Source organism: Physeter macrocephalus, chromosome 8 (genome assembly GCF_002837175.3).
Source record: "Physeter macrocephalus isolate SW-GA chromosome 8, ASM283717v5, whole genome shotgun sequence".
NCBI classification, from domain to species: Eukaryota; Metazoa; Chordata; class Mammalia; order Artiodactyla; family Physeteridae; genus Physeter; species Physeter macrocephalus.
The window spans coordinates 48,645,120-48,662,167 of NC_041221.1; the positions used below are offsets into that span (position 1 = coordinate 48,645,120).

At 39.0% G+C, this 17,048-nt stretch overlaps 2 protein-coding genes across 8 annotated transcripts in view; both read right to left on the reverse strand.

Moving 5' to 3' along the window:
• Positions 1-5,439, reverse strand: part of RICTOR (RPTOR independent companion of MTOR complex 2) — a 124,511-nt gene extending 119,072 nt beyond the window's left edge. For all 7 annotated transcript variants that reach the window (XM_007108191.4, XM_007108189.4, XM_055086529.1 and 4 more), the window contains exons 1-2: positions 5,355-5,439; positions 5,135-5,182 (exon numbers count right to left, since the gene is read on the reverse strand). In XM_007108191.4, the coding sequence (XP_007108253.1) occupies positions 5,135-5,182; positions 5,355-5,403 (97 nt within the window). In that variant the 5' untranslated portion in view covers positions 5,404-5,439. The remainder of the gene's footprint in view (positions 1-5,134; positions 5,183-5,354) is intronic.
• Positions 5,440-6,177: 738 nt separating this feature from the next.
• FYB1 (FYN binding protein 1) overlaps positions 6,178-17,048 on the reverse strand; it is a 102,801-nt gene continuing 91,930 nt past the window's right edge. Inside the window, exon 19 of the transcript XR_008618045.1 lies at positions 6,178-6,239. The gene's annotated coding sequence lies outside the window, so the exon portion shown is untranslated. The remainder of the gene's footprint in view (positions 6,240-17,048) is intronic.

Here is a 17,048-nt window from a genome sequence, read left to right on the forward strand (position 1 = left end):
CTGTGACCCTGGCTGAATAACTTACCTTTCTGAGTTTCAGTCTGTTAGAATTTGAAAGCCTATACCTTCAACTGTAAAACACGGATAATAGGAGTACCTCAAAGAGTTGTCGAAGATTAAGAAAAATAATATGTTTTAGTGCCTGGAACAAAACTACTAATACAGTAGTAGTACTAATAATAGAATGAGGAACTTAAAAATGCCAATGAATTTTGCGTGAGGTTACCAGCATCCCTTAAGAAACTATTTTAAGTACAGGGGGGAGAGCTGTGTTTACAAGACTAAGGGAGGTAAGGAAGAAAACTGTGGAGTGAAGATAAACTACTCTGTGTGTAGAGCCTACGAAAAAATAACTGTTTTGAAATCTTTGTCCTTATCATTCCACGTGTCTCACCATGCTTAGCAAAGTACCTGCTCCATATGAATACAACAACAAATGCTGAATATAAGAAAACTGAGCCAAAAGAAGGAAGAAATGAAGAAGCAAGAAATCTTAGTTCTACAAAGAATCTTAGGGGAAACAGAATTAGGAGCATAAAATTCCTTTCCAGTTTAGCCTTGGAAACGAACAGAGATGCTTTATCCTCTGACTCAGGAAAACAGAGGTAAGTATAGGTGAAATATAAAGGGGAGAAGACAAGGGGATTCACATAAGACAGCTTCTGTCATCCTAATAAAGAAATAAGAGTTCTCTGTGCAGACTACGAGGATTCCAAAGTCAGTTTAGAATCTGGAGAAAACAAATTAGTTGGTTCCTCCATTCCAATATATATTCAACTTCATTTCTGTCTCCAATACCCTGGTCTAGTGTCCCATGATCTCTTAGATTCTATGAGGGGCCTCCAGAGCAGCTCCTCTTCCTACAGACCTTACCTTTCCCAAGGTGTGGTATATTCACTGGAGAGCCCACATTTCCCTCCACTATGTCCACAATTCTTATGAGACGTCAACCCCTCTGTGAAGCTGCCTGATTCTCTACCCACCAGAGTTAATCATTCTCTCCTCTAGGCTACTTCTGTTCCTTGTACAGTTTGATTACTCAGTTTATTGTTCTGTATCACAATCACTTCTTTATGTCTGTTCCAGTAAACTCCTAAAAAGGGAGTAACATCTTCCTCATCTTTACTCCTCCAGCACTTAATTCAGCATTTATTATATAAAAAGCAGTCAATGTTTGTTTTGTCTAACTGAAGTAAGGGATTAAACAACATGAGTAACTCCTAACTAGAAGGAATCACAAAACAAAAAGTTAAGTGTTCAAATCTGCATCATTCAGATAACCTTCCTACTTTCCTAAGTATTAAACAGCAGCTAAGACAGTCAATCTTTTTATTCCTACTAATGTTAAAGTAAAAGGATTGGACAGTCAAAAAATACAAAACTCAATACTTAAAAATAAATTATATTCTAACAGTTATATTTGAATATACATGTTTCCATGTCCAGGGAATTCACCTTGAACACAATAATTAAATTATACTAGGAAGGGCTTACACAAGAAGAATACTCTGTCTCTCTTCAAGTTATTCCGTACCAGGAAGAGATGTACTAGAGGACTGATAAAAAAAAAAAAAACAGACTATCCTTGCAGTGGAAGTGGTTAAGGGAAGCATTTTGGTTTCAAAATAAATTGGCATGCAAAACAGAGAGAGTATTTAATGATACCAATAGCAAGTATCAGGGACTTTCATGATTAAGTACAGTAGTTGTCTGAACAAAACTTAAAGCAACAATCACCAATACATCGACTATAGGATCTCCTACAATGAACTTCCTGAACTAGATCAAAATTAATCCAAAAACAATTCTTAATTAAAGCACTTTCGTATAAACCATAGCACTGACATCAATACAAAAACCAAAGAACCTTAAGCCTCTCCTGGGCTTAAAGAAGCTTGCAAGGCTGGCCACGTCTTATTACTAAGAAATTTTCTGGAGTCAGGGAGAAAAGTTCTAAGGTTCTATTAAAGAAAATATCACATTTTTTCTTAAGTACATATAATAGATTGTTCCCTGCTTAGGCCTAATTCTGGTAATGTTACAGTTTATTTATTTATTTATTTATTTTACAGTTGTTACATTAAAGAACTTATACAGTGCTGTATGTCAATTACGTCTCAGTAAAACTGGAAGAAAAAAATGATCACAGCTGGGGTAGGGGCACGAGGAAACTAAATGATAGGGACATATAAGAGCTCCTTATATTTATTATTTTCATACATTCACATATACTTTATACATTTTGAAGCTTTTCTTAATAAATTAAAAAAAAAGAACTCTAGTTCAGAAAGACTATACTCAATTAACTGTATGTCTCAAAAAAAGAAAGCTTCGCTACCATAATTCCTTATTAACAAGTTTATAATATTCAAAACAATCATCTGAAATATTTTAAATGTGATATATATAATTTTGATTTCATAGTTTAGGAAAGCAACTAACAGTTAACATCACTCACAAAGTACTAGGTCCCATGCTGAGTACTATATGGCCTAGCTCATTTACTTATCACATTCTTAACAACCTTCAAGAATAACCTGAAATTAATCTCTCTTTTTTGTTTTTGAGCTGAAGAAACCAAGAGTTAATCAAGGTCAAATAACCTGCCCCAAATCACCTATTATGTATCACAGCTGAGATTACAACTCAGAACTATTTGACTTTATACTACACATTGATGGCTCCTTCAGGAATTACAATGACCATGGCCTCTATTTTATAATGAACTTTGTTATACAGCTACACAGTGAATTTCTCAAAGGTTACATAAAAATAATGAGAATGAGAGCAAACACTGCCTTAGCATTAAAAAAAATTTTTTGGTTACCCAAACTTTATCTAAAACATGCCGTAATCCAATTCACAAACAGCTGCCCTTCAGCTGCAACCCAGACTGCCCCACAGTTCTCAAATGATTACTAAAGTTTAATTCCTCATGAACTTTCTTCATGTTAGATCCACAAGCCTTCTTCTAACAATGAATGTCTGTCAGAATAGCAATTTCTCAAACAACAGAGTCACTACACAATGAATCTATCTCAGATTACTTTTTCAAAACTTCCTTAAGACTCTGGAACACAGTTCTCAAATGCCCTCTCACTCCTAGTTGTATATTGCTTTTGCAATCAGATTCAATTGGCTGTGTATATCTCATTCCAAACTGAAATACATCTTGTCAGGGCAAGCAGAAATAGCATTTTCTGCACTATTTGTATTATCCTAGAAACACCTAAGGACATAGGTGTTTACTAAATTCTCAGGAAATATAGCATTTCAAGTAGTAAATATACAGTTATCTGTGTACTTGAGTAAAACTGGAGTAAACCAAAGGTATCAAATTTGTACATAAGCTCTTTTACTACCCATAATTTTGACAACAACCAGAGAAACCACTATATATAGAAGCTCAGCAAAGTCAATTTAAAGCACAACTATAACTTATTTCTAGCACCACATTCAAACAGGTCTTTAATACACAAATTAGACCCAAGATCTATCTAATAAATGGTCTTTTCACCTCCATCTAAAACATATGCGCATGTATAAATTAAATCACTAAAACTACATCTGTTACAAAACTCAAATGCTAAATTGAGCCCTGTGGGAATTTTGCTTATTTTGTTAGCAAATTTACTAGAAAATCTTTTTCCACATATATTTCATATAGACTTTTCATATGTGTGTTATACACAGTCAAGTTTCCAAAGTCACACAAAATTCAAAAGTTTTACATCTCCCTACATTAATATTCAAACCCTATCTGCTGAAAAAAATGTTCTAATTTAGTGCATTAGTGATCTAATTAGTTGTCATTTCTATTACTTAAGCCCTATTTTATTTTAGAAACTCTTCTGCCTGTAAAAGGACCTAGTTCACCCGAAACAAAGTCCTAGAACTTTCAGAATAAAATATTGTTACAAAAACGTACTCTTGTAGCTAAATAAAAACTAGCCTTTTAGTTTACAAAACAGTAATCTTACATTGTGATATACAAAAGAAATTAGAGAATGCGCTATGCTTTAAATACAGAGATGATCCTCAACAATGAGCCCGCATCTAACAAATACTGTAGATAATAGTCATTATGTCAAGTAGAACGTCGGTGAAAAAAAATTTTTTTAATTTTATATAGAATGTTTAAAACGACGTTTTTTTAAACTTCCTAAAGTGCTTTTCAGATCTCAAAAAGAAAACTGATTCTATACAGCTGAACCAGGTTACACGCTAAGTTACAGCCCGTGTGAAACACGACTTCTTCGGAATCAATAGACCAAATCTTGTTTACCGTGGAAGAGAAAAGAGAAACCTTGCATATAACTACTAAACGCTCAACGAGATATTGTCGAATAAACTCCAGTACGGTGACTGAAAGAAGATATACTGGCCAGTAGCCGGCTGGGGTCCTTAAAAATATAGCAGGGGTTTACCCAGTTCCGAAGGTGTAAACAAACCCATCGCCACTGCAGAAGGTAAACAATGAACCTGCAACGAGGGTGAGGGGCCGATTTTTGCCAACTACAGTCTCAGAGGCCCGGGAAAGGGAAACAAGAGGGAAATACAGCGTAAATCAGACACTTCGCAGAAATCACGGGTTCCAGGTTTCACTACCGAGTTATCAATGCTGCGGGTCCCCCAGGGCAGTGGGCAAAGAGAAAAAACAGTCACGCAGTCAGCAAGGACCGAGCAGGTCCGGCTTCGGCGCTGGGGGACGGGGAGGGCAGGATGTGGTCGCTCTTCCCTCAGACGTCCTCCGGCAACCTAAATAACAGCCTCTACCTCCCTCCGGCCGCCCCTGGGATTCAGCTGTTCGAGCTCCGGGACAGGAGGACAACGCTCCCCCGCGGGTCTAGAGAACCCAGAGGGTCGGCGACTCCGCCGAGTCCCGCTCGGTGCTCTCCGCAGCACCCAGAGGCCCGGAGAAGGGCTCGGAGCGAGGAAAGCGGGCACCGGGAAGGGGGATGGGTCCGGGGAGGCTGCCCCCGGCTCGGTTACCGCGGGTCGGCAGGCGGGGCTCGGGCTCTGCCTCCCGCACCCCCGGGGGTCCCGTGCGGGGCCGGCCCCTGCCCACGGCCCCGAGCCCCCGGCTCCTCCCCACTAGGATGCCCTCGCCGGCGCCCGCGGCGCCCCGCGTTACCTCGGGTCAGATCCAGCGGGACGTTCTCCTCGCCGCTGTCATTCCGCCCTGCGCGAAACAGACACATAGCCCCAATTAGGATTCGCTCCCAGGCCAGCGGAGGCAGCCCTGGCTCCGGCCAGCGCCCCGGCTCGTTCCCCCCGCCCATGACCAGGGGGAGGCAAGTGCCAAGGGGTGGCGGTTGCCCGGCGGCGAGGGGTGAGGCCCGCAGCGGACTTACCTCGTATTCGGAGGTTCTTCAGCGAGCGGCCGCGGCCGACCGCCGCCATATTGACGGGTTTCAGTCACAACACCGGAAACCTCGCCCAATCGCGCGAGAACCCCTTCCCCTCCCCTCGCGCCGCGCCCGCCCCCCGCGGCGGCTGGCGGCGGGCGGCGGGTGGTGCCGGCTTAGCCCGGGGCGCGGAGGGAGCGCGGTGCCAAGTCGGGATCTTGATAGAGCCTGCGGAGCGCGCGCGCGCGCGCGCCCGCCCGTCCCGGAGGCGGAGGGCGCGGCGACGCGCTCGGCCCTCCGGGAGCACGTCCTCCAGGAGGGGGCATTTCCCACGAGGGGAATCCCATTGATGCGAGTTTGCAGCGTGGAGGATGCTTCCTCTCCAGCCGCCGCGGAAACCGTAGTCAAAACCGACACGAAGTGGGAGGAGGCCTTCATGCGCCAGGCTGGCCACCTGCTGAAACCATCCTCATGATTGTTTTCAAGTCCTGAGATAGACAGCCCTCCTTCCTTATTCGTCAATTAAAACGATTTTATTAAAACAACAACAAAAAAAACAATACAGAACACTGCGCAGTTGTAACGTAACTAAATCCTGCCTAGAGTCGCTTTGCTCCAACCAATTTAACACGTAACAAAGTTTGTTTTCCAACCTCACTCTGACCACCGTGCTAAGCAGCCTTGCACTTGATCTTCAAAGCCACATTCAGCCAGGCTGGCTTCTCTAAGTGGAAGTAGTCGGGTGGAAGTTTTGCTTTTGACCGCTTGGCGTAGGACCCGAGAACGGGGTGAAAAGTCGGGAGTGCCGGGTGGTGGTCCCTGGCGGTGGGTGGGATTGTTCCCGCGCACGCGCGGGCGCCTGGAGGCCGGAGGAGAGGGTTTCCTCTCTGCCTGGAAAGAGGAGAAGCTGCTAAAGGCTCTGTCTGGGTTTTCCCCTCTGTGTAGCTCCTGAAACAATGGGCAGTGTGGATGTTGTGGATTAATATTTTTTACAGATGAACCTAACAAGTATTAAGTGTAGAGACTTTAATCAATATATATACACCTGGCCCCTGACCCAGCAACTTTCTCTTAAACTAGATTAACTTTGAAGAGAGGGGTGAGCGTTTTGTCGCCTCCTGTTCCTCAACACTTGTCTATCTATATTCCATGAGACTGGAAGTTAATTAACAGTGGAGATCTTGCCTTAACCTGTCTTATCCCAGCTACCAGTTAATGCAGTGCCCAGCATAAATAAGTGTTCAATAAATAAGGAGGTAGCTGAGTAAATGCCCTGGATTCCTTCTTTGTTTCAATGCTCTTTTTGCTGTTTAAAAAAAAAAAAAAACAGACAAACTTTGGAGATATCAATTGCAGTCGTTAAAAATAGGGAACAATTGGAAACACTTAAATAACCAAAGTAGGGATTATGCAAATTATTGCACCCATTAAAAATGACGATGCAGGTCTAGTTTATAGGAAATACTGTTCATGGTATTAAATCAAGCAAGAAATTACAAAGTTCCCTTTTTTATAAACACTTAAAATACATAACAAAAGTATACTTTATAAAATATCTTACATGTCTATGTATGGAGAGAAAAATCTAAGATGTACCTCAAAATGTTAACTTTTTTTCCTCCTTAAATTGTGGAATTACACAGACGGTTTTTGTTCTTGTTTGTCTGTACTTTTAAAATGTCCTATAATTAATACATATCAATTGTAAAATAAGTAAAAACTTTAACGAGAAAAATAAAAGCATAGGGTAGCATCATCAAGAAAATAAAAGAGGAACACTGCTTCCTTAGGATACTATTCTCTGTACATTCCAGGTCCTTCTCTTAGGAGAGCTGCAATCAGTATCTGCTGCTTATAACTGCTCTTAGATTCAAGGAGGCAACACAATTAGAGTGCTTTTTAAAAATGTCCTCTGACATTACCAAGCGGTTACAGCCTAAGGCAAAAATCACAAAACTTGAGGTCTGGATAGGACATTAAATTTTTGTATTTCATCTCTTCATGTATCACATTTCACCATTTTAGAAAAGTAGAAAATCTGTCAATGAAAATTCTACCAGATTCTTAGAATGGTTTCAATTTTCAACCAACCCCTTTTACCCTATTTCTGAAATTCCTATCTATTCTGAATTAACCCTTTCCCAGTACAATTTAACTTCATTTTCTTTTTCAGTCTTCGTGAAAACTGAGTACAACTGATCCACTTTTAAATTACTTAGGGTACATGAGAGCCTGAATCTAATAGTCTTTCATCTTTATAACTATATGCTCCTATTTAAAGATCATTATTCAATTACTCCATCTCTTTCAAGAGAAAAAAAATCATCTTTCTCCAAGACTTACATCTTACAGTGAACTAGTTTTTTCCTCTGTTACTATCCCAGTCATTTGACTGGCTGTGATCTCCATGTTTGTTCTTAGGTGAATGGCATTTCTGGTTAAAAGGACACATTCTTAGTGTTTGCAAAAGACATTCAACTAGGAAGCAGGAGTTTCGGTAAATTTTAGTAAGGAACACATTTTACAATGTTATGTTTGCTTTTAAAACCATAACACTACATTATCGATCTTAGTCAGCTTGCTGTTAAAATCTCTAATTTATTTTCTAAACTTGCCAATAGCTAGCCATTCCTCTTTTTGAAACTTGTTTTTCTTCTCTGTTTATTTTAGCCCACCCCTCTGTCTTACTCATTTTGTTTACTTCTTACTACTTCTCCAATTTTCCAGGTCATTTTGGTTCTAATCTGGTCATTGAGAATGTGACTTCCTCCTCTTAGTTTTCATTTCCCAATTAGGTTTCATTTACTGTGTGAATGACTGTTTTTTCTCATAGTATTAGTCATTGATAAAAAGTGTTATATGAGGTTAGGTCCAGGACCACACCTCTAAAAGATAACTGCTTGTTTTGGAAGATACAGTGACTTCATTGATAGTCACTCTGGGTTCTATTCCCTATCCAATTACATACAGTTAATAATTCTAGTTTATACACCAAATTATATGTTTCAGATACAGTGATAACATTGAAGAGAAACAAAGCCTTGCCAAAATCTTAGTTCCCTTTATCTATCTGCCTTATTACATAGGCCATACGAAGATAAAGCAAGCCAAAAACCACAACATTTGGTCAGTCTATTTTTTGGTAATTTCTCTTCTTAGTTAAACCACACATTTAACCTCTAGATAAAGGCCATTAAAATGACAGGCAATAGATTAAATTAAACAGATATTATAATCCTACCCAGGGTTAATTATGAAGATTCAGCCTTGGTCACAGCACAAAGTTGCCTCTTAGTATTGTTCCTTTAAATTTTAATCTCTGTCCCAAAATCTCGTGTAAATTTAATTTTTAGAAATTCTGTAAGATATAAAGGCCCTCAATGAAAACAGCTTTAAATGAAGTATAAGCATATGTTTGTGAAAGAACATGCATAAATTCATAAAATCTGGAAGGGTATGCACTAAAATTTCAACAGTGATTATCTCTGGTTGGTAGAATATTGAGTGATTTTATCTTTCTTTTTTCTCATTTTAATTGTTCTAAAACAAATTTTTACTTGTGAAAAAATTTTTTAAGGAAAACTGTTTTAGAGAAATTTTGTTGGCTATCCTAAACCACAATTATAAACATTTGATTATAATAATTTGTTAAGCAGTGGACCTATCAAAATTTGTTTGTTTGTGTACAAACAAACAAATCATTTTAAAAGTGCATTTGTGCACATACTACAATACATGTGTATTAACTTTCTTATTTACTAAAATATAAAACATAGAGATGAAATTAAAATGGTTCAAAGTAATTTTTTATGTTGCTTTACTAGTGGCAAAAATAAAAGCAAAGGAGCTGAATATACTTCATTATTTTAAAAATCTGTTGTTAAAATCTTTGTGGTACAGCAATTCAAAAGTCCAATTCTAAGAAGAGTTTATTTGGATATCGAGTTTTAGTGGCTGGAATCACAAAATACAAAGTTAAAAGTGGGAGAATTACTCTGTTGGCTGCAGTTTCTAATTCATAACACTCATTTTTTTTTCAAATCCATCCAAACTAATTTGGATGGACTAAAATCCATCCAAATTAAAAATTTTTTAATGTAATTTGGCTACTAAATGTCCATCTTCCCTAATGTCAATTCATTTTCATAGCAAACGGGAAGGTATAACATTTAGAAATGTTTAGCAAATGATCTCAAAATGGTTTTGAAACTCTTAATCTGAAAGATTCTAAGCATGTTAGAAACTGTTTCCATGATTTTTAAGTGTAGATATAAAACTTTATGTAGATGACACATTTATATTTTTGTTTTCAGAAAAAACCCCACAAAACTGTGGAAGTGTTTCCAAATGCCTATTATCTAAATGCTCTCTTCCTAGCACAAATTCCTCTGAAAATTAATAACTTTCTTAGCTATTGTTATCATGTTTACCTTGAAGGGAAAGTTTAGATTTAATTTTTTTTTAATTTCTGTTAAGATACAGTGCTACTGGAAATCATCAGTCATCATGAAAAACAGTTTGGCACTAAATAAATATCAAACATCTGCATGGTACAAAAGATTTTCATAGTCACTCCTCATTTCAAATTGTGTGAAAACTAAACTGCATTTTTCTATTCTTCTGTAAATCCCTTTTAAATTAGCATTTATAACAACTGCTTTGTTGATTTTTTCATAAAACATTGTTTTTATTAAGGAAGTTGTTTACTGATAAGAATATATATTCTTTGGTACATCTTTACTTTGGTCGTGCAGAAAAAGAGTAGTTCTTGGTGTATTTTACCACTGAACAGAATTTAGCAAACACCATAAACTGAGACATGTAGAAACATCTATGCTTCCATCCAACTGCACTGAAAAGCTTCCATAATGCCTATTTTCTTCAAATCTTCAGTTTGTTTGTTTTTCTTTTCCTTTTTCTGTTTTGGTTGATCAATGGGACTGCATTTTAGTTTTGTCAACAAACTGTTTTCTTTGTGTGTTTTTTAAGCTATTTTTTTTTTTACCATCGCAGGAAATGCCACTATATTCCCCACTGGTATGGACCTCTTTGTTGATATAAAGAAGAGTCTTTTTGCAAAGCAATGAATTCAATACTGTATGGCTTCTAACATTACAGGAAACAATTATTTTCATAATATCTTCAATTATCTGCATAATATTTTTAAATATTTTGCTAATCAGATAGCTTTATACTATCATTAGCTAACATCCTAAAGAACAGTATACACTGAGAGTTAAATAATATTAAAGGATAATGTGCATAAATTCATATTTCACATAATCTTAACAATTTCCATTTTTTTAAATGTTGGCTGACATTGTGACATCTGATTACATGATCATTGCTTTTTCCTTGTAATGATGTTGTTAAAGTGCTAATATCAGGAGTAAGAATATCTGATCTTCCATATTTAAAAATCTTGTGCTTGTGCTTTCATTCTTTGTGTTACACACACATAGTTCCTTTGCAAGATTCTTTATAAACCATGTAACCACTTTGTTAAAGATAGTTTAAAATATACTCCTTAAATCCAATTATCTGGATGTGATATATGGACATATGCCCAAGTGAAAAGACTTCCTAGGCGAGTGTTGTGAGCTCCCCTGAGCTGCAGAACCCCCAGTTTTCCCTCAGGATACCTTACATGACTCATGCCAATATAACCTACTAATCAAATGACAGCTTGATTGTTAATCTGTATAAAAAATATCAATAGCTTAATTTATTCTTTCTTTTCTTTTCTTTTTTTTTTTTTTGGCTAAAAAAAATCTCCAAAACTTCTCCACCAAAAACCTAACACAGTACTAAAATTAGAACAACACTGAACAAATAGAAAACTGGAAAAGCCCAGCTATCTAGAGGGCCAATAGTATACCTGGGCTTTGAAGGTTAAGCCACTACCAGAAGGTAGAAAAGCAGAACATGACACTTCTGCGTTAAACCCAGTATCCTAGAAGTGGACCGAAGTGGACCCAGGTTGGTAGTGCCCCCTGGCTTCCAGAAGTAGCAATTACAAATCCTTTCTGAAGAAAAATACCCACTACATAACTCCTAGGCTCTTTACATTTAAGATCAAACAAATAAAAGTTCATGGTCAAAGATCATTAAACTCAAAGGAAAAAGTCACCATGAGTAAGAATCAATAGAAATAAAAATCAACAGAATTATAGCCCATGGACTTCAGATATCATGATCAGAAGCAGAATATAAAAAGATATCTTGATAGATAGATAGATAAATAGATAGGTAATTTTTTTAAATGAACAATTTCTGATTCCATCCATGATGGAGAATAGGTATTGGATTTACTTTCCCACAATAAACAACTATTAATCTAGACAAAATATATGAACGACCGTTTTTAGGCATCGGACAATAGATAGTGGGACCATGACCTTGAGATATAAGAAACAAATAGGGCGAACTCAACATTCTCTCTGGCTTTTTGCCTGAGGACACCTTTCAAACTAAAACACAAAGCTGTGGAAACCAAATAGAGAACAGTAGTCTCACTGAATAGAGGAAAGAAAGATTAAAGTGAAGATTAAAGAACAAAGTGAAAATTCTAGAAATGAAAAATACAATATTAAAATTGTAAAACTCCATTAGATGATGACATATTGGACACTAAAAAAGAAAGGAATTTGAAGACAGACCAATAGAATGACAAGAGAGGAAAAAGAAAGAAAGAAAGAAAGAAAGGAAGGAAGGAAGGAAGGAAGGAAGAGCAAGCCTCTGTGATCCATATTAAAAAAAAAAAGGAAGTTTAATCATCTAATCTGGCTGTTATAGACACTAAATAAATTTCGTCCACCACTCACTCACACAAAAAGGCTCCTCATTATTGGCAAGATGGATAGCTATAGAGTGGCCTGTGCTCCACCAATTTCCCATCATAAATGGCTGACGTTACAGATGGACCCCATGGGTCAAATCTGGCCCATAATAATTTGGGATAATAATTAGGATAACTTGTTTGGTCTGAATAGTGCTTTTAAGAAAACCTGAATCAGCAGTTAAAAAAAAAAAGTAGGAATTATATATATAAACCTTGATATCGCTTCTTTTGAAAAATTGGAGACTCTACCAACACCAGGCCCATAATCCATCAGATTTGAGTCATATAGCAGTAGGGCCCAAGTGGGAAACAAATGGCAAACTCAAACTGGGGAATTTGAGGAAGGCTTAATAAAGGGATTGATTACACATGTGTGGACAGTGTGTTGGGAAACCACAGTGTAAAGAGCGGTACCCTGGAAACGGTAACCTCAGGGAGCGATTGCAATCTCACAGGAAGGAGAGGGGGAAGCACTGGACCAGAGAGGCAGCACAATGGAGAAGGCTGTCCGGCAGAGCTGTGACTTTGGGTCAAGGACACAGCTAGCTCATGACAATGCCTCAGGGAGGAAGCCAGAGGAATAAATATCCAAACCTCACTCTCTGTCTGTGTCTGGTCTTAAGTGCTCCTCAATGGCCGAATGAGACCAGAAGCTATAAGTCAAGGGAGTCTCTTGGGTCAGCCCATAAAGGGTAGTCCTGAGGGGCACAGAGCAGGGTGGAAAGGATTGGAGGGGGGATCTGGAGGGTCAAGCAGGAGGTATCCAGTATAATTAGCAACTCACTCCTGTAGACAGAGCTTATATTCTACTGTTTGCCACAGTCCCTACCATTCTCTATTGTCCCCACATCAAAGATGAGTATCAGTTGCCAGTGATCATCAGGTTGGCACTATAGTGTTTCTTATAGGACAGAACCATTGCTCTATGTCTCTATCAAAAGTGAGCAAGGAGGGCTTCCCTGGTGGTGCAGTGGTTGAGAGTCCACCTGCCGATGCAGGGGACACGGGTTCATGCCCCGGTCCGGGAAGATCCCACATGCCACGGAGCGGCTGGGCCCGTGAGCCATGGCCGCCGGGCCTGCGCGTCCGGAGCCCGTGCTCCGCAACGGGAGAGGCCACAGCAGTGAGAGGCCCGCGTACCGCAAAAAAAAAAAAAAAAAGTGAGCAAGGAAAGATAGAAGACCAAATTCTTCAAGAAAACTGAGAATATATATATATATATATATTTCTTGTAGAAGAGAAATATTACTATGTGTTTAATATATAAACAAAATATATAAATATATATATGTGTGTGTATATATATATATATATATATATACACATATACACACATACATACCTTGCCTGCTTTACTGACAAGGTTAGGTCCCCTTTTCTTGGTAGCACTCTGATTTTTGTATTGGGAAATTATCTTGAGTATAGTCTTGCTTGAGAGGATAATTCTAGGTGACATTCTTTCACTTGGGAGCCAAAGCATTAGGAGCCTCCCTGCCCCCACCATGTGGGCAGGCACATGACTTAACCAGTCAATGGGGTTCTCTCTCTAGGGACTTTGATTCATGAGTGAGTTATGCAAAGGCAATAGTTAATTTCTGTTGCTTGTAGCCAAGAACTCTGAATCTTTATCTAAACTTCAGTAGGAAGACCATTAATAAGTTGGTGTTTAAACATGCTTTTTGACATTTGGAAAACTCTTCTAATTCAACAGGCTGTGGAGACAGAGAGGAATTGCTGCATGCAGATGAACCCCCAGAGACGAGAGGTGCCTGGTGCACATCCATTATTTTGCCAAATTTGCAGTTAAAGCTGAAGATTGTGACTATGCCCCAGCCTACTCTAGGAGAACATATACACAGCCTAAAATTTTCCTCAATGAAACAGGGTGAAAACTGTCACTGAATTAGAAAACAGATGTTTCTCTTATGAAAACCAGGATGACTGTCTCCCTAAGAGTTGCAGGAAATATCAAATAGAAAAAGATGTCCACACTGTAACCTGAAACTCAGATGCAGGAACTGGACCTGGCTCAGACATTGGGTTTGTTTATTATTATTTTATTTTTGTTTATTGCGTTTAATCTTAAGTGTTTCTATATTACTCTCAAATATCAGCTGGTAAATAACTGGGAGTCAGAGAAAGTTTGCCATCATTAAAATAATGCTCATCTCAACAGAATTCCATTCAGTTGACATGTTCAAAACGTATAATAGCAAACAAGCAAGCAAGGTGATAATGATAAAATTAACATGGGTCAGGGACTTCCCTGGTGGTCCAGTGGTAAAGAATCCGCCTTCCATTGCAGGGGACGCAGGTTCGATCCCTGGTTGGGGAACTGAGATCCCACATGCCTCGGGGCAACTAAGGCCGCGCGTCACAACTATTGAGCTCACGCACCTCAACCAGAGAGAATGTGTGCCTCAGACTACAGAGCCCACGCACTCTGGAGCCTGCGCACACAGCTAGAGAGAGAAAACCCGCACTCCACAACTAGAGAGAAGCCCGAGCAGACCGCGTGCCGTGATGAAAGGATCCCGCGTGCCTCAACAAAGGCCCTATGTGCCACAAGTAAGACCTGACGCAGCCAAAAAAAAATAAGGAAAATAAATAATAAATAAAATAAATAAATATTTAAAAAAGATAAAACAGGTCTCTAGATACCTTTCTAAAAAAGTTAATATGGGTCAGACACTGTACGAAATGCTTAAGCACAGAGTTTCAATTAATTTTCACAGCGCTGTAAAGTACATACTTTCATATTTTAAAAATGAAAATACTGAGTCTTAGCAAAGTTTACATTCTTATTCAAGGTTATGTAACTTAGCTGATAATCTCAAGCAGGAGGCAGAAGAAATGACATACGTAGTCACTAACATAAACCCTTAAGTATGTGACATAATTGTGACAAGCATCAGCATGTATTTCAAAATTAGTCAAAATAATAATGTGATAATATTTGAGTCCTTATGATGTGTCCAGAACAATGCTTAGCATTTTACAGATGTAATGACACATAATTTGCCAGGGAAAAATATTGTAATTTGCAGTCTATTTCTGTCCAATCCTCCACCTTTTTACCTTCTTCTCCCAATTGGATCCTTCCCATCTGGATTTGAATAAGCTCAAGTCTTTTCTCTGTTAGAAACAAACAAACTATTCCCCAGAGCAAAATAATAAAGCCCTTTCTTCACTTTATTTTCCCATCTGGCTATTACTTATATCATTTTCCTCACTTTTACAGTAAAATTTCTGGAAAGAGGTGTCCATTATGTCTGTCTCAATTTTCTAACCTTCCATTCACCTCTCAGTCCATTGGTGGACATGGGATGCTAACCTCCTTCAAGGAAGTACTTGCTGCCCAGCTGAGGGGAATGTGGTCTGCAGCCTGCCTCAAACTGTCTGCTTCTTCAGGGTCTGCCTCAGACTCAGTGTCCTCTTGCACAAGGTCATGCTCTTCCCAGGGTGGCCCATGTACGGTGATGAGTGAGGTAAAAGGACTGGCCATTTTGGCCTGAAGGGTGATACAGCTGATGGGTAGAGTTTATTCCAAAGGCCCCCATCTGGTTGGCTGAGGATGTTGGGCTTGGATCCCAGTTTAACTGCTTTCTCTGCTCAGTCATGTCTCTTCCCCTTCCTTTCACAGATATTCATCCCTAATAGATACTCCAAACTCTATCCCAGAATCTGCCTCCTAACACAGGGCACCATTGCAGTCAGCTTGGTCTTGATTGCTTCAGTCTTTCTAAGGTCACCTATTATCCACATGTTGATAAGTCGAATTGGCATTTCTCAGCCATCAATTTACTCAACCTCTTATGGCATTTGAAACAGCAATTAAGGAAAAATTACAGTGGCAGCCTACTGGATTAACACATTCTTTGCAGGCATCACTTATACTTTCATTGTCAAATATATAATAAAAGGCTTCAAATACCATGTAAAGTATAGGAGTATAAAACAAGTAAGACAGACTCTTTATTTGGGGGACCTCTGTTTAATGATGAGTCATTGGACACTGAGAATGAATGAGCAAAAGCAGAGAAACTTCTGGTTTTGAGCTTGGGCAAATGGATGATACATTTGTCACTGAGATAGAATCTACAAGAGGGATCATCAACTGAAAGAGGGAAGAGAATGAGTTCAGTTTTGAGTCATGTGAGTTAGAGGTACTTGTGGGATATCCACATAGAGCTGACTTGAGAGTAATTGCAGCAGAGACCAGACTGCAGCAAGTTGAAGATTGAATATAACTTGAGAATGTGGCAGAGGGTGAATAGAGGCCAGGGGTTCCCAAAGCAGGCTAAGCATTAAACTCATATTTAGAGTTAATTAAAAATGGATTGAGGGCTTCCCTGGTGGCGCAGTGGTTGAGAGTCCGCCTGCCGATGCAGGGGATGCGGGTTTGTGGCCCGGTCCGGGAGGATCCCACATGCCGCGGAGCGGCTGGGCCCGTGGGCCATGGCCGCTGGGCCTGTGCGTCCAGCGCCTGTGCTCCGCAACGGGAGAGGCCACGGCAGTGAGGGGCCCGCGTACCGCAAAAAAAAAAAAAACGATTGAAACCAGCAAGGATCTACTGTATAGCACAAGGAACTATACTCAATATTTTATAATAACCTATAAGGGAAAAGAATCTGAAAAATAGATAGATTATATATATGTAAAACCGGATCACTTTGCTATATACCTGAAACTAACACAACATTATTAATCAACTATACTTCAATTAAAAATAATGATTGAAAAGTTTCTTCCCCAGAGATTCTGATTCAGTTGATTTGAGGAGGATGTGTATTTTTACAAACTCTCCAGCGCTACTGTGTTCAGTGCAGGTCCTCTGGAAAGCAAACACCAAAATGTAG